Source organism: Nannobrachium achirus (genome assembly GCF_963921795.1).
Source record: "Nannobrachium achirus genome assembly, chromosome: 4".
NCBI lineage: Eukaryota > Metazoa > Chordata > Actinopteri > Myctophiformes > Myctophidae > Nannobrachium > Nannobrachium achirus.
In genome coordinates this window covers 52,048,325-52,066,728 of record NC_137813.1, presented here as the reverse complement: position 1 = coordinate 52,066,728, position 18,404 = coordinate 52,048,325, and the positions used below count along the sequence as shown (strand labels likewise).

Sequence of the window (18,404 nt, the reverse complement as noted above, 5' to 3'; positions counted from 1 at the left end):
ATGCAAGCACACGATTCCCAATGAAGCCAGTCGATTTGACATATGACTTGAGTGTGTGCCACTTGAGAACCGCTTTAATAGGCCAAGCTGAAGGCTTGTAATCAAAATATTATAATATTATATTATAATAATATATATTAATCAAAAACTACAAATATTTGAAAAGGTTAGTTACCAATTACGTTGTAGGTTTTGATTATTATTACAAAATCTACTGTACATTAACCACTTCCTACCGTATATACATTTTGGCCATTTGAAAATTGCTGATCTACAAGATCAGCAATTTTCATACATTTGAAAACTTGAAATGGGACATTCTGCATAATGACTACTTTTACTTTTGGTAGGCTTACTTTAAGTAGTCTACATTTTTTTGCCAAGACTTTTGTACTTTTACTCAAGTACATTTTTAATTCGAGACATTCACTTGAGTATCAACAGAGTATTTCTAGATTTCAGAATTGATACTTTTACATGAAAAGAAAATGTGAGTACTTTTTCCAATACTGATGTAAACTGCGACCAGGGGGGCGCCTGCTGGCCTACAGGTCCAGGCGCATTCCACTTAGGCATTACCACATAGGCATGGGTGCCTGGCGGCATCACCGGTTCGATTCCCAATCCAGACGACATTTGCAGCGTGTCACTCCCAAATCTCTCCCCCAATTTCCTGTCAGTCTACTGTCCTATCAATAAAGGCATACAAGTCCAAAAAAACTAATCTAAAAAAAAAAAAAAAAAAAACTGTGACCAGGAAGGAAGTGGGTGTAGCCTGTGACCCATAAGAACCTAATAAAGTATATATACCGTACCAGTAAGATTTTAGGTCAAACGTCTGTAGCAGCACTGAGCAGACCCTCTGTTTTGTTTGATGAGCAATGGAGAACATAGGAGACAACAGTCAGAGAAGGAGAGGGGTAAGAATGAGAGGAGGAGGAGGAGGAGGACGACAGGGAGTAGGTAGAGGAAGAAGAGGAGTAGGAGGAAGAGGAGGAGGACCAGGAGGACATCGCCTGCGATGTTGATGAGGCCCTCTGGCAAGACAGAAACCAGAGGCGTGATGCCCCATGATGTTTATGCTTGAATGGTGAGGGGGGGAATAAAATGTTTTGTCTGCATATTTGTGTGCTGTTCCATTTTGTGAACATGTTAAGAGAATTGATGGCAAAGAGTTGTTTTGCAAAGGGATGCCAGGGTTTAGCAATTTGTGTGTGATGTTTGGAGTTTTGTGTGTGCAGTTTTTTTTTAAAAAGTACAGTTTTGAAAAACGTGTTTTAGCAATCGAAGAAAAAAAAACTGTAAGTCAAATGGAAACTATAAGGATCTGTAAGTGAGAAAAACACACATATTTTTCCCTACTAAGCCAGAGTGCAGTAACTACAAACGAAAACTTTACTGAAAAATGAAAATGAAATTAAAACTGGTCAGCCAAATGAGATATCGGCATATAAGTGATATTACACTGATTGTATATCTGTTTTTGCGGTAATTGTTATCATGAAGACCTTTGGGATACACAATTAAAGTTGGTGTGTCCAAAATGTTTTGCTGCTTTGTAGGGCAGTATAGTCATACCTTTATTTTCTATATACTAATACGTACATCAATTGATAGAATAATAAAACCTGGCACTCACTCATGAACAAATACAGGATTCCTCTCCATATTAAGGGTCCCATGGTGCACAGATAAATGTATAAGGTCTTCTCTGTCAGTCTCCAAATGAAGGTGAAGACAGCTTCTTCCTAGTCTAGTCTTTTATAACTAATGTGGTGAGTTCACATCTATAGATGCGTGCAGGAAACCATGATTATTGTGAGACTTCCTCTTTATTGAGCCAGATTACAATACAGGCCCAACAATGTGGGCATTATTGCGACCGTCAGGGAGCAGTTTACTATGAAAACCTCCACCGGCCGTCCGTCGGTCGGTCGGTCGGTCGGTCGGTCGGTCACACGTCACACGTCACACCTTTGCCCTGCTCATATCTCCGCATCAGTATATAGGGCTTGTTTGTTTATTGTATGACATCACGCCACATCATCAGCTGTGGACTCTGTGATGTCATCGTATCTCCATATATGGCCTTCTCCGTATATGGAGATATAAGTCGTCCATGCCCAAGTATGGGCTGGTGAGGTCAGACTTTGTGTGATGCGTAGGTTATCTCCATATATGGAGATTCAACATTCCAGGCAATGCTCTCTTCCCTGGTGAGAATTGCCCCTTTATATAGGGCTTGTTTGTGTATTGTATGACATCACGCCACATCATCAGCTGTGGACTCTGTGATGTCATCGTATCTCCATATATGGCCATCTCCGTATATGGAGATATAAGTCGTCCATGCCCAAGTATGGGCTGGTGAGGTCAGACTTTGTGTGATGCGTAGGTTATCTCCATATATGGAGATTCAACATTCCAGGTGTAACTATGGCTACCCGTATGACGTGAGAGGTGGAGGTTGTGATATTTGTGGAGATAAGCGACCAACGGTCGCTTATCTCCCGATTAGGGAGTCTTACTGGTATACCTACCGTAATTGCCTCATTCCTGAGTGAGCAATGGGAGATTTGTAGCAAGCAGGATTCAGTCACAGTCAAATAACCTTTTGACATAAAATGCATCTACTGTCATTTCAACAAATCAAGCACTGCAGATGTATCTTAAAAACTAAATTAATACATAAATATATTGAGGAGTTATGGTGGTCTCATGCACAGTTAAACTATCATATTGAGATGTTGAGTTGTTTGCAGTTGACAGTCATCAAAAACAAAACAGGCATAATGTCATAAAGAATCCATAGTACTGTATAATGTACAGGCCAGGACTGATATGTTAAAGTGTGCAAAAGCAATTGCAACAATAAACCAAAAGCTAAATTACAACCAAAACCAATATTTAAACCAAACATTTACAGTATCAAAGAGATTATCTATAGTATTCTCATTCGCTCATTGTAAGGGAAATTCAACATTTTATTTTTCCAGCATGTTTCGAAATCTACAAACCTGAACTAAAGTTCTACCTGAGGAGATACATCTCCTGATGAATTCAAATAACTTAAGTCATAAGTTTATCATAAGGCTTTAGTCAACGTAAAATAGGCCTACTTCAAAATAACACAGACACACAAACAACAACAATCCTACTGTATCAATTCAAAATAACAAATATACTGTGTATGTTGTATTCTATTCAATAAATGAAATAGAATACATTACATTCAACTGGCTGAGCCAGTTGGTATTTGAGGACCTGGATTCCAATTCAAAACAGTCTTGTTTCGCATTCCTCTTCCTCTCTCTGCCTGAAGTAAAACTGATTTAAATGTAATTAAATTGAATTGTAAATTACATCCGCGTTGAACATGGTCTTAGCCTGCTAAACATCAGTTAGCATTGATGTTGTCCTGCTTATCTTCATCGCAGGGTTCAAAGGCTATGTAGTCATCTTCATCATCAACAACAACACATAGTGGACTTTCCACTGCTCTCCTTCCAGGGCTGAGGTTTTCTTTGGTGCTGCTCTCTGGGTTCATCATGTCATGGTTAACATAGATGTTGTCCTGACAGTCCTGCTCATGTTCACTGCAGGGTATCATGGGCATGCAGTGTCCTTCTCCATCTTCATCACTCTGGCCCTCCACTGCTCTCTTGGTGTTCTTCTCTTGGTCAGTATTAGCATAGATGGCATCATTCTCCTCATCAGGGTTGCAGACGTGTTTGTGCATGTTGCTGGCTGCCACGGGGTCTCTGAGAACGAGATGAGAAGACCAGCACAGGAGATTCAGATTCAGATTTACTTTATTGTCATTCAGATGCACTGTTTAGGTACATACATGTGAAAAACCTATGCTCGGAAGCTCCAATAAAATAAAACATGATAAAAGACCTAAACACACTCCATAAGCATTACATACAGGGCAAGAATATCAGTCAAAGAAGAAGTGCAGAGTGCAAGGGTTATTGCACAGATGAGTAGTTAACATTTTAGACATTAAGCCTTCATTAAAATCCACTTGAAATAAAAAAGAAGGTTCATTTCAAACCCTCAGTGTACTGACGGGTTCTCATAGTCATCACTGTCATCATCGGTGCCTTGGTGACAGGTGGAGACCTCTGGATTGATGCAGTCTTCTTCATCACCATCTCTCCCCTCTGTATTGTGGCCGTTCATCACACCTAAGAAGAAATACATTATAGAGGGTATGCGCGTGACATCATCATCTTACCCTAAAGTTATGCGGGAACGTCTAGTGAGTGGCAAAAAACGACTTTCTGGCCTTGGCCTTGACAGCCCATACATCCAAACAGAAAAGTCCATTACATTAAACAACATTAAACAACGTTAACCTCACTTAGCCACTGGATTTGCCACTCAAGGTATATCAGTGTTGGTGACGTATGTTAAGTCAAATCAACTTGATCTAATTCAATTCCTAGTCTGGTAGTACCACCATATATATTACACCTTAATAAGCGGTAAGAAACAGTTTATGTGTGTCCCTAACTGTTATTGGAAAGAGTAAGAGCAGCTAATAAATTATGAGCTTTACTTAACATTGGTCTCTTTTTACTCTGCGTCCAAGTATTGGCACTTTGTGTGGCCACCTCGCCTTGTCTCTTCTCTCTTGAAGACTATCATTTAGAAGATTATACTTCCGGCATGGTAGCACCACTATAATGACTTTGGTGTGCGTAGCATTCTTGTGCATAGAATTAGTATTACTCACAGGCTGTGTGGTTAGTCTCGGCTGCAGGCTTTCTGAATTTCCTCCTCAACACCAGCCAGCGACCAATTACCAGCAGCATTAACAGCAGGAGCAGAGCAGCAACAGTAGCAACCACTAGAACAAGATGTTTGAGGTCCTGAAGGGAGAGGAAGGGGGGAGGAAGGAAGGAATGGAAGTTCTGGAGGAACAGGGGGGAGAGGAAGGATTATCAATAGAGAAATAATTATTGCGACTGAAGGTTGCAGTTTACCATAAGCATTGTCACAGCTTGTCTCTGTGTACACATTTGTACGGTCTATGGGTTTGCCGCTCTGACATCATGCTCTGATGTCACTGTGATGTCCGGCACATCTTGTCCACGTATCCATGTATCTCTGAAGGTCACGCCTGACACTGTGGTTATCACAGGTGATATCACAGGTGACATCACAAACCCTATGTAAGTCCATATATGGGTATTCCCAGAATCCCTTTTATGCCCATATATGAAGATCCCTGATGTCATCGATATATATCACTGGCCAGATGGCCAACACATGGCCCATATGATATCTGTGTGGCTGGTTCAGATAGGGATCTCCATGTATGGGCATAAGAAGGGATGTACTATACAGTACATGGATCTCCATATGTAACTGGTCCGATATACATCACTGGCCAGATGGACAAGAATTGGCGCGACCTCGCCCTTTTAGCCCTTTAGTGAGAGGCTGCATGTCTCCCTGAGGCGTCTTATGCTGCGTTCAGATGGGCTCAGGCAAGCGGTAGACGGCAAACCGGAAGTCATTTTAGTGGACGGGAGTAGAACGGCAAACGGTACAGTAGTCCGGCAGTCGAAACCGGTGATGGTAAACGGCAGACGTGCCGTTCAAAGTTAAATTAATTTATCTTTTTACCGTGGTACAGGACGGAATCTGGAACCGGATGTTACGTAGCTCCATCTCACGGGACAAATTCGAGCAGAGCGCCAACACACACAGAACACACATCAGCAGCAGAGAGAGCAGCATGGAGCCACCTCAACCACCGCAGCGCGCGTTTTCATTTTGCGCGAGCGCTTTAAATAATTAATTAATGTTGCCGTACCGTTCCGTCGGGCATATTTTGTTCTACCTTGCCGTACCGTCCAGCAGGTGGTGCCGTTTGCCGTCTACCGCTTGCCTGAGCCCATCTGAACGCAGCATTATTAGTTTAACTAAAAGCAGTGCTCTTCCGAGCACAGTTCTACACCAGGTCGGGTAGGTTATTGTGGCCTCCTGGTGGCGCTATAATAGGTCAATGTGAAAAGGGTGCCGTGTCTTTTCGGCCTTTCACGGCAATCAACGCTGCATTCATGATGTGAGCCATTTTGTTCCAAAAAAGTGTTTTGCTAAAGTGGACCTGCTGGTGGCGCTATAACAGGCCAATGTGAAAAGGGTGGCATTTGTTCCTTGACCTAGTGGGGAAATCTCACAGAAATTGGAAATCGGCCTCATGGTGGCACTAGAACAGGGCCACGTGAAAAATGCGGGGCAGAGGTTTTGAATTGGCATCCAGTGTGTGTGCACAGTTTGGTCGCGGCTGGGCCAACGGCGCCAGAGATTAGCTGGTAACAGACGGACGCACACACAGACGCACACAGGGACGGACGGACGGACGGACGGACGGACTACTGGCTGTGTGTGTGAAAGGTTTAGCACTGAACACTCCAGCAGTTGGTAAGGAAACCCCGACTGACCGGCGGACGACCAATCAGCAGACACATACACATACACACACACATAAAACAGGAAGAAAATAATAGTGTTCGATTTGTGACATCACATGACATCCACTTTTACCTGAACAAACGACACCAGCATCCTCATCGTGTCCACAATTATGTACACCAAATCCTCTGTGGGGGCAGTCAGTTAGAGAGCTTTCACTTCCTGAACAACCCAGATTTTCCAGCAAGATTGAACCATTCCCTTGGCCAAAATGTGCACCTCTAGGAGCACTTTGTGCCGTCCCACAGCTCAGCTCTCTGCAAACCACCTCAGCATCTTTCAGGTCCCAGTCGTCATCACAGACTGTTCCCCAGCGGTTGTTATGAAGGATCTCGACTGTTCCAGAGCACCGTCCACTATTCACCAGTTTCACCACTGAAATAAATAAATCAATAAATAGTGTTACAACTTTGTGATGTTTAAACAAACATTTATCTGTGATGAGTTCCATGACATCCACACTGCTCTTGCCTCTTACCTGAGCAGACGACACCAGCATCCTCACCATGACCACAGTCATGTACACCAAATCCACTGTGTTGGCACTGAGTTAGAGACATTTCACTGCCTGAACAACGCACATCATCCATCCAGATTGGACCAGTCCCTGGGCCAAAACGGACATCTCTAAGAGCACTCTGTGCCGTCCCACAGCTCAGCTCTCTGCAAACCACCTCAGCATCTTTCAGGTCCCAGCTGTCATCACAGACTGTTCCCCAGCTGTTGTTGTGATAGATCTCCACTCTTCCAGAGCACAGAGAAGAAGATCCAACTAATCTAATCTGGGCTGCTTCTATCAAGTCAGAAATAAATTAATTCATATTTACAAAGTCATTACTTCGTTTTTTCAAAATATACCTTTTTCCAGAAGTTTCTTACCTGCATGTGAAGGTATGTACAGGATAATAGATACTGCAGGTTGAAAAACAGAGCATGCCGTGTTACTTTCATGTTTTTGTATTGGTTGCAACATTATTTCATATCGCCAGGGAGTGACGCTGCAAGACATTACACTTACAAAAGCTGATCTAATTAAATATGCGTATTATGCCAATTAATTACCAAAATGTGGCAATATAATATCTCCTAACTGATGTACTATTTGAGCAGTCTTAAAAGGAGTAGTTCATCCATTAAAATACTTAAATATTTTCCATCAGTTACACACGCCATGAAGCATAGAATTCATGGAGAGTTTTTAGTTTTTGTCGCATTCCTAAGACAATAATTTGATGACCGGCAGACTCCTACTGTCTCCTACTGAGTCTCCTACTGACCGATGACCCTGTCATCAAATGATTGGCTCAGGAATGCGACAAAAACTAAAACATCTCCATGAATTCAAGGTTTCATGGGGTGCGTATCTGCATAATTGGTAGAAAATAAGTAATGTCTTGGGTGAACTACTCCTTTGAGGCAAAATAAGTTGTTTAAGGGTTAGGGTTGCCCACTCAATGAAAAACCAGTTGTTTCAGACAAGCAAATACAGGCAGAAAATCTAATTGAGGAGATAACCAATTCCCTCAAAGGAAGAACAGAAGCTGCAGATCTGCATCCATGCAAGGCAACACACAGATATTCTCTTCCAATTATGTTATTCTTTGTGAAATTATGAAGCAGGCTAAATATCTATTAAAGATTAATCATTTATGAATGCATATTAACACAATACACGTGTTTTATGTGTCATAATATATATAAGTGTCTGTGTGTGGGATATGAGATTGTGTGCACAGCTTTCTCTGCACGTGCATGGGTGTAGTTAAGATGGTCAGGCAACAGGATGTGTTTTCACATCCTGTGCTGTACATGAAATGACTCAGCAGCAATTTCTAAAATATTTATGAACCAAAACATTTAATAGACTGACTGACTGACTGGTTGATTGGAAGCCAACCTACAGCATTGCAGTCCAGGGGGGGGGGCTTCAAGGGGATACATCGACAGCCCTAGCTGCACATAACTTGATAAAGGTAGTTCACCCAGGCTAGAGCCTGGGGCCCTGGTATACGCTAGTGGTGGGTTTAGAATAATATTTTCAATGCTCTGGAGTCTGAACTAAGCTTTGAGTTGCAGGTGCAGGCATACACACTGCAGGACTTCCTTCCATGCAAGTCGTCAGTCAGGTCACTGTGATGTTCACCCTACAACATTCGCTGGAGTTGTGGATTTCACACAGTTACCACGCAGTGACCACACTAAACAACCAGACTGATTTGTGTCTGTCTTTTTCTTGTCACACAAATATGAGAGATGTGGAATTAAGTATTACTGATATGAAACACAATTCGTGATCGTTTCCTTAATATTTAATTGAATAATTACTCTCTCTCACACACATTCTCTTACTCTGATGTACACACACAAACATTTGCCAAATTGTCAAATAATATAAGAAAGAGGCAAAACTTTTGAAAATACTTTCACAATATTTATCCGTGGCATGGAGTCAAACTAAATATAATGCCTCAACTACGATTCCAATTGCTTGTCTGTGACATGAATGGCGTTTGGACCAGGGACGTGCTGGGCCCCTGATTCAGCCCGGGAAAAATAGTTGGAGAGGCCCTCATTGCGCGCTATAGAGAGAGATCTCTCTATAGCGCTGCTGCTACTCAATGATTTGTGACAAGTGACAAGCCAGTGGGCCAATTACATGAGTTATATTTCGTTGTTGTCGGGTGGAAACCTTGTATGTCCAAAACCGTTTGTTTTGTATTTATCATTTTAAAAATGATTTAAACTAGTGAAAACCGCCGATCTACAAGCACACAACGCCTCGCGGTGCGAGGCGTTGTGTGCTTGTAGATCTGCTGTTTTCACTACTTTTGTGCAAACAGTTTAATTTTTACTTTTTTGCAAACAGTTAATTTTTTTTCCTAATGGCCGGCCTGGACCGGCCGGGAATGAACCGGCCGTTCGGGAGTTGTCCTGCTTTTCCCAATGGCCAGCACGTCCCTGGTTTGGAGCCAAGACCTCGTTGATACAGAAGCTTCTCTCTCCCTGGTCCGACCTGGGACCCTCGGTGACAACAACCACAACTCCCTGTCTCAGCTTTTGTCACCTCCAATGATTCAACTTTAAAATGTAAACTGTGACCAGGAAGTGGACCCTGGTCAGAGTAAAAGGGATAGCATAGTATAGGTGTAGCATGATGTGACCCATAAGAACCTGGCTGACATCCAAGATGTGAGCATCCATCATCAGTGTGGATGTTCCCGTCCACCGCCTCTATCTGGGTGCAGGGCACGATTATGTCACCATTATGACATTTTACTTGACCATTAATTGTCATTCAAATAATAGCTATTAACGAGTTAATTGTGTTTTTGTCAATGAACATTGAAACATTATGAATAAAAAATACATTTCTGTTTGGCTTCGTTTATAGGCTTCGTATAACAAAAGGTGCATATGGCAGGAATGACAAATGACTTGACGGAGATTGCAGAATTGTTATTTCCACTATTTTTGAAAATATACAGTATGAAAGATTTTCAACATGGAAATGATTACGACAATTATGCAAAAAGTAAGTGTGATTATCTCAAATAATTGTGATTAGGTGTTTATGTAATAATAATAACACTGAGGATGCTCACCCCGTCCATCTCTGCTCAGTGCCCAGTAAGCATTGTACATTACTGGGATCTATCTTACAGCAGACAACACTGTGCTGGGCTCTGACCATGCAGTAAATATTCATACATAATGATGAACTCAATACCAAATATAGCTGCAAGCAGCGATAAAGTGGCCAAGCCAGGAAAAAGTAGCAAGGGGAAAAAAGCAAGAAAAGTGGGAAAAGAAATCAAAGAAAAACTAGAAGCAGTGTTCTTCCGAGAACAGGTCTCCGGCAGGTCAGGTAGGTTTTTGGTTTTGGCCTCCTGGTGGCGCTATAATAGGCCAATTTGAAAAGGGCATCACATGTTCTTGGGCCTTTCACAGAAATCGGACACTGCATGCGTGATTTTGTTCCAAATATGTGTTTTGCAAAAGTTGACCTGCTGGTGGTGTTATAACAGGCCAATGTGAGAAGGGTGGCATCTGTTCCTTGACCTAGTTGGAATGTGTGTGCAAAATTTCACACAGGCTGTGTTCATGATTAGAGACGTTTTTGGCCACTTTAACTCTGCTTTCAGCTATATTTATCATTATTATTTATTTTGTGTGAAACTCCAAACGCTTTGTATAGCGCCCCCCTTTGGCAAAAAAAAAATTGGACTAACCTCTACATCTTTGCCAAATGTCATGAACATATGATTTTGCATCTATGTTTTAGAGGCAGAAGAAGAATTTGCATAAAACTGCAATATTCATTGAATTATTAAAAAGAATAATGTTTGAATTAAAAAAAATCTGCCCAACGAATCTTTAGATATTGGTCCAAAGTTCATGTAAAAAAGGTTTTGTGCACATGATGCAAAAATCCCAGGAGGAGATTGATTTGTTGGTAGGAGATCTAAAGGTCAGAGGTCAAAAGTCAGAGGGGCAAAGTTGTTCGGCATGAGGATGTGTATACGGGTTTCATGGTTTTATGTCAAACAGAGCATGCATCTATACCTGTTCAAAGTTTGCACTTTCAAAGGCTTCCTAAAGCACCACCCTTTGGCCAATTGTTGCGAGCTTCATGTTTTCGCCGTTTGGCATAATCCTCTACCATATTGCAGAGTAAAAAGTGACTGCACGGTCAAGCCAAGACAGAAAAAGTGGTGGAAGAATAATAAAAACACCAATATCTATAGTGGCTTACAAGCCCCTTACAGTTGTACTTGGCCACTAATTACTATATTATTATCATAAATTGACCTAGAATGCCCTCACTTCATTCACATAGAAACTTCAAGGATCTCTGTAAGTGAGAAAAATACACCTATACTGCCCTACAAAGCCAGAGTGCAGTAACTACGAACAAAAACTTTACTGAAAAATGGTTTAAAACTGGTCAGCCAAATGAGATATCGGCATGATTAAGTGATATTACACTGATTGTATATCTGTTCTTGAGGTCATTGTTTATACACAAAATCATGAAGGCTAATTTGACCTTTGGGCTACACAATTAAGTTGGTGTGTCCAAAAATGTTTTGCTGCTTTGTAGGGCTTTGTAGTCATGCCTTTATTTTCTATTTATTAATACATCAGAGACATCAATTGATAGAATAAAAAAACTGGCACTCACTCATGTACAAATACAGGATTCTTCTCCATATTAAGGGTCCCATGGTGAACACATACATTTATAGGGTCTTCTCTTCTCTGTCAGTCTCGAGTGAAAGTGAAGAGACTAGGAAGAAGTGTCTATAACTAATGTGGTGAGTCCTCATCTATATGTGCAGGAAACCATTATTAGTGTGAGACTTCCTCTTTATTGAGCCATATTACAATGCAAGCCCAATTTGTCACATAATAATTACATGCCAGAGTAAAAGTTATCCTTTTGTTCAACAATAGGAAAACATCATTAAGTGGCCCTAGAAGTCATCCCACAAGCTTGCCAGCAATACTAAATTATGGTGTTACACTGTATGTGTGCCTTGTTCCTGAGTGAGCAATGGGAGATTTGGAGCAAAGACCTAAATTATATTTTGAAGAGAAATAGTATGCAAGAACAAACAATGTAATTTGAGCAAACAGAAATCTATTCTGTGCTCAATAGTATTTTCTGCTTGCTATTATCCATTTTTAACATGCAATAATAACCCTTCTAACTCAGTTTTACTCATACGGCCGGCTCTCACAAACTTGCTTGGGATGCTGGCAGCTATTTGCTAATTCTTTTCATTTCTACTTCTTTTCATTAATTTCTTTGTTATTTTCAAAAGCCCTTTTATAATGTGTCTCTTATCCTCTGTGTCTTGATATCTTAATTCATTGAGTGCCACCCCTTTCACCACTAGAGGGCGCCCAGTGGCCATAGAAAATCCCATAGAGATATGCTGGTATATGCAGAAGCCCTGCAGCCATGACTTGCCTGAACACTTTCCTTTGTGCATGTACAGGAAGAGGATGAAGTTAGCTTGAAGTTAGCTATTGGCTACCAAGCATTTTAGAAGCCTTATTTTCGTCAACTTAGCCATGATTAAACCTTGCACACCTCATGCATGGGAAAAAAACAGAGAAGAATGAGCTCTAAAAAATCCAATGCAATCCTGGATTGCATTGAAGTGGATTTGTGCAGTTTGTTCACAGCTTTCAAACAAAAAAATCCGATTGGAAATCCGTTCAGGCATTCTTGAGATAATCGCCATTATGTTTTACATGTTATGTAAACAAACATGGCTGCCCTGTATGTTAGATGGGGTTGTATGGGGGTGGAACATGCATGTTCGGGATAGGCACTCTGGTATGCGATAATATATCCCCGAACTAATTCGGGATAGGCACTCAATGAGTTAATAATGAAATGTGCCATGCAGATGAATTTGCCTTTGGCTTGGAACCAGTGCCATCTACCGTATGAGAATTGTGTGCAGATCAGTATTGTCTGGCAATGGCTTGTGTTGCGTGTGTGACGTCAGACGTCAGTGTTCGGACAGCCTATATAAGGTCATCAACATGAGGAGAGCAAAGTTGCAATAAGACCAGACCGCCATGTCGTCTGTTGTAGACACGGGAGAGGTTCCCGCTGATGCACTGGGCAGGCGGGTGTCTTGCAGTGGAGAACGCGGCATGGTCCGGTTCGCGGGAACCGTCCCTTCGACGGAAGGGCTCTGGCTCGGCGTGGAGTGGGACAACCCCGTGCGAGGCAAACACAACGGAACCCACGAGGGAGTGCAGTACTTTAAGTGCAAGCATCCTAACGGAGGATCCTTCGTCCGGCCCAAGAAGGCCAGCTTCGGGGTGGACTACGTGAGCGCCATCAGGGAACTGTACGCGGGCGTGGGCCAGGAAGTCTCTGCGTCCGACAAGGACGAGACCATAAGGATGTTCGTCAAAAGGTTAAACAGTCTTCAGGTGGTGTCGTTGAGGATGAGGGAGGTGTGTGCGTCCGGCTCCGGGGAAGACATCAGGACAATCACACCCCACATTCAGTGTCTGGACCTGGGGGGAACGTTGCTGAGCTGCTGGGACGACGTTGCAGACATCACCCAGCACATGGAGCGACTACGACAGCTGCTGCTGTGCTACAACAGGCTACGCCCGCCCTCCGACCCACTGGCTCGGCGGCACGCCTTCCGCAGTCTAAAGGTCCTCTCCCTGCAGAACTGCGCCCTCACCTGGCCGGAGATCCTACAGTGCGCCCTCCTGTGGCCTCAACTGGAAGAGCTGTACGTCGCAAATAACGACATCACACAGCTGCAGAGGCCAGTGGGCGTCCTGGAGTCCCTGAGGCTGCTGGATCTGTCCTGCAACCAGCTGGCCGAGGACAGCGTGCTTAGTCTGTCACAGCTGCCCAGGCTGAACACCCTGAATCTGTCCAGGACGGGTCTGTCTGTCCTCCGGTTCAGCGACGTCCCTCCTGGCTGCAAAACAGCCATGTTCCCCGTGCTAAAGACCCTGATTCTGAATCACAACAAAATATCCGAGTGGTGTGTGGTGAACGAACTGGACAAGCTGCAGAGTCTGACGGAGCTGTCGTTTCGATACAACCCCGTCCAGAGCCAAGCGAAGAACCTACAGACTGCAGACATGATGTTGATATCCAAACTCAAACAGCTGTCCATCCTCAACAAGAGCCAGATCGCGCATGCAGACCGGAGGTCGGCAGAGCTCGTCTACATTAAGATATTTGGGGAGGCTTGGCTTCAGGCGGGGGGCCACAGAGGCCCGGAGCAGAGCAGACCCAGCACCCAGTTCACATCGGAACACCCTCGATATCAGAGCCTGATAGACAAGTACGGCCCTCCGGATGACAGTGAACTCCAGCAGGACCAGCCGTACGCTCTGAAAAACCAGCTAATGAATATCACATTTGTTTGTCCGGGCAAAGCCGACCGAAAACCCATCGTCAAGAAACTCCCAGACTCCATGTTGGTCCAGAAGGTGAAGGGGCTGTTGTACAGACTGCTGAAGGTCCCCGGAACACAGCTGCAACTCTCCTACACCAATGCAAAGATCGAGGGCATAGAGATTGAGATTGACAATGACCAGAAGTGTCTCAATTTCTACTCCATTGAAGATGGAGACACTGTGCTGGTCCGCTGGGCATGAAGACACAGCAATGTCCAACCTTGAGCACAGAACTGGGTCTGTCTAATCTGCTGCTTACACCTGCATAGGTGTGAAGGACATGGAACATGTTTACAGCGCTAAAGAGCTCCACCTGGACAGCCTCTTTAGAGTGTGCGTGGATCTTAAACACTCGGAACCCCCAAGACACATAGATGGCTCCCTGTTATGATCAACCTCCACCATCTCCCTTGTCACCCTTGAGCTCAAACAGCCTGCTTCCATCCAGACCTACAGTACATGCTGTGCCAGTAGATCCTAAACACTATCGCATTCTTGGGACATTTACCTGATTCCTTCCTTGATAAAGTTGTACGCTGATCCCATCTTCACGGTCAGAAACTCCAACAAGCCTGACCATATGCCTGGTTTATACTTGGCTGCATATTGTGTCACACACCGAAAATAGCAGCTCTACAAATGATCCGCGTTGTGTATGATACGCAACCAAGTGTAAATGAGGCTTTATGCATTGATATGCATCTGTTTACCGGATGGTTGGTTAGGCAGCACCTCATGTATGTATTCAGAAGAACACACTTCACCTGGAAGTGGGCTGGGAGGATGTAAACTCTCTTTTTTCGGCCACATCTCACTCAGGTCATCGCAGTTCCAAAACTAGACTGCACTCTGTCGAGGTGCCAACTCGCGTCTTGTGCACTCGTAGCCATTTATGTCCAGCAGAGCGCGCTTTGTTATTTATATCAGTTCGCACTTGTTGATGGTGAGGTTACCAAGAATGCTGGTCCCTCATTGGCTGTTGATCGTGATGTCACTAGGAATGCTGGTCCCTGATTGGCTACGGGAGTAAGCACTGAACGCAGTGCTTGCGCTCTCTGCTGGCGCACTCTGCTGCCTGTCCGCGTGTCCACACATGCAATTAATTGCACACTACTTAGACACATCAACAGATTTAATTTAGATTTAGCAGTTTAGTCTGATGCCAATTACAGCCCTTACAAATGTCAAACCAAGGAAGTCAAATGAGGTTCCTTGCGACCACAGGAAAGTGCCATCAATTCCCTATGGTTAGCTACAAGGCCACAAGGAAACTATAATTTCCTTGTTCACACCTTCAAATTGACAGGTTATGAACCTGCAAAAGCATGCCAAGTAACCCCAACAGCGTGTGCGATTTCACCGCTGAAGTCACGCAGGAACCGTGGCAGATACAATACAAAGCATCCCAACCCGAGTCCTAGTTTCCATCCATTGACTTTAAGTCATGTAGAGCAAACTATGCTGTGTAGCCTATACTGTATACTAAAGGAGTATGTGACTGCATACCACAGACAGAGGGACTCTATAAAGTCCTACTAGTGTTAATGGCCATTAGGGCAATACCCAACATCTCCACAGTGGTGTGTCAACAACACTCTAATTGTCAAAAAGACTAATACTATTTGTACATTTTAACTACATTTATATTTATACCTGTTATTAGCTCATACAACAAGCAAATCCCTGACAGTCGTGCAGAGGCCAGAGGGACTAGCAAGAATACTGTGATGTGTATATACTACTATAGATTATATATTGTTCATGAATACTCTACCTAAAACATGTATATGTGAATATGTTAATAGCTCACACATTTTGGTTGACACCTCGTGGGTTCAAGTGTAGACAGCCTTTAAATGTATATTTTGTATATTATTCCTTCTACACGTGTTACACGTTTACTCCTTTTTTAGTATATAATATACTTTGAATCTATCATGTGTTTTCTATTGTGGCAACTTAATTTCTCTTATAGATCAATAAAGGACTATCGATGTACAAAACAGCTCCTCAGTAGTAACAGTCCCCAGAGGACACGTAGGATTGTGTCTTGAACTAGTTTGTGCCTCAACCAACCAAACGCTTCACAGCAATGCAAGAAGTACTCAAATGTTTTAGTTGAGTAAAAGTATAAATACTGCAATGCAGAAACACTCTGTTACAAGTGGAAGTCTGGTAATCAAAATATAAAAGTGCAAAAGTATTGGAATAAAAAAATATACTTTTAAGTATATTTCTTTTTGTATAAAATCATTGTATAAAATTTGCATCATTGTATAAAATTGTACATCAGCCATTTTGAAAAAACCAGAGGGCTGAAGTGGTTAATGTATGTTTTGTAATACTAATTCAAATCTACAAAGTAACTAGTGACTAAAGTTTTCAAATCATTGTAGTGGAGTAAAAAGTACAATATTTGCCTCAGAGATTTAGTGTAGTAAGAATGTTAAAAATAGGAAATGCTCCAGCAAACTACTTGAGTAAATGTACTTTCCACCACTGTTTTTAGAACATGCCATAAGCTGTGGTTTCTATAAACAATGTACTCAACTTCATATATCTACTAGCCTCTCGAGTGAGTCCGTTTCACTTTTCACTTTGTTCAACAGTCTGGCTGATGACTTGACATTCGAGACAGCCATAAGCACATTAAAGGAGTAGTTCACCCTCAAAATGACTTTTTTCTATTGATTACTCACGCCATGGAGAGTTCAATAATATTTTTTTACATTTGTCGCATTCGTAAGACACATTTATTAAAAAAAGCAAATTTGCCCCCATTAATTCCGGATGGGGACCCATCCAGAATCAATGGGGGTACATTTATTGTAATGAAATTAGTCAATTAATATTATTGAACTCAATTCTCCATGGCAAAGGGTGCCCGCTGGCCTACTGGTCCAGGCGCGTACCACTTAGGCATTGCCACATAGGCATGGATGCCTGGCGGCGTCACCGGATCGGTTCCCGGGCGACCTTTGCCGCGTGTCACTCCCCATCTCTCCCCCCATTTCCTGTCAGTCTACTGTCCTATCAATAAAGGCCTAAAAGCCCCAAAAAACAAATCTTTAAGTCTCCATGGAATGAGTAATCAATAGAAGAAAAAAAAGGCATTTTGGGGGTGAACTACTCCTTTAATTAGACAACCTGTACTGTCGGAATCAATCAGTTTGTAGAGGGGCAGCACTCCAAATGTGGTGACAAAAGATTAGAATTCAAATGTTATTCGAATTTGCCCATAATTCTGTTTTTAGGAGATCATGATCTGGGTTAGCTCGACAGTTTTTGTCCGTTTTGCGGTTTCAATTGGGACTTGGGATTTCAACACACATGGAGCAAAGGACACATCAGGGGTATGGGAGACAACTTGATTAACCAATAAGGAGCCACCGCTAGCTCACTGAGGCTAGCATGGCTCCTCCCTTTTGCCTCACAAAGTGTATGCTTCCAGACCCATAACTCAATGATCCTCCGAACTATACCTGTACCAACCGCATGCTTGCTGCTACTAACATACAAACTGTCCCCGACACAGTGGGGGACACCAATAGTGTTGTTCTTTGTACTTCGGAGCTCAACAATGCGTCAAAGACACAAATCAGTGTTTTTCTTTATAGATGTTTTAAAGACATTAAAACCCCTGCACTTGTTTGCAGTGTGTGGCATGTTGTGCAAGAGGTGAATTGCAATCTGAAATCTGTAGAGTATTAAACATCTGTATGAGTATTGAAATAACATATTTCTTGAAGACCCCTGAACTATATGACTGATATACAGTAAGACTCAGTTCTGGTACCTGTGTGCGTGCCGTGCGCACGTGTGGGAGTTGTAATGCAGAAAAATAGGGAAGTCTTCTCTCTTTACTTTCACCAACAGTGTTTATTATTACTTGTTCTGGTAACGCGGTTTTGTCCAGTAAAAGATGTCTAGCAAGAGGATTCCTGTTCAACTCCAAGCAGACC

The 18,404-nt window shown here is 42.7% G+C and overlaps 1 protein-coding gene across 1 annotated transcript; it reads left to right on the top strand.

Annotated features, from left to right (window-relative positions):
• Nucleotides 1-13,083: 13,083 nt before the first annotated feature.
• Nucleotides 13,084-14,643, top strand: LOC308282988 (tubulin-specific chaperone E-like; the record flags this gene model as incomplete). Its single annotated transcript, XM_080723375.1, has 1 exon — nt 13,084-14,643. One exon carries the CDS (start codon nt 13,084-13,086, stop codon nt 14,641-14,643), a length of 1,560 nt encoding a protein of 519 aa, XP_080579501.1.
• Nucleotides 14,644-18,404: the final 3,761 nt, after the last annotated feature.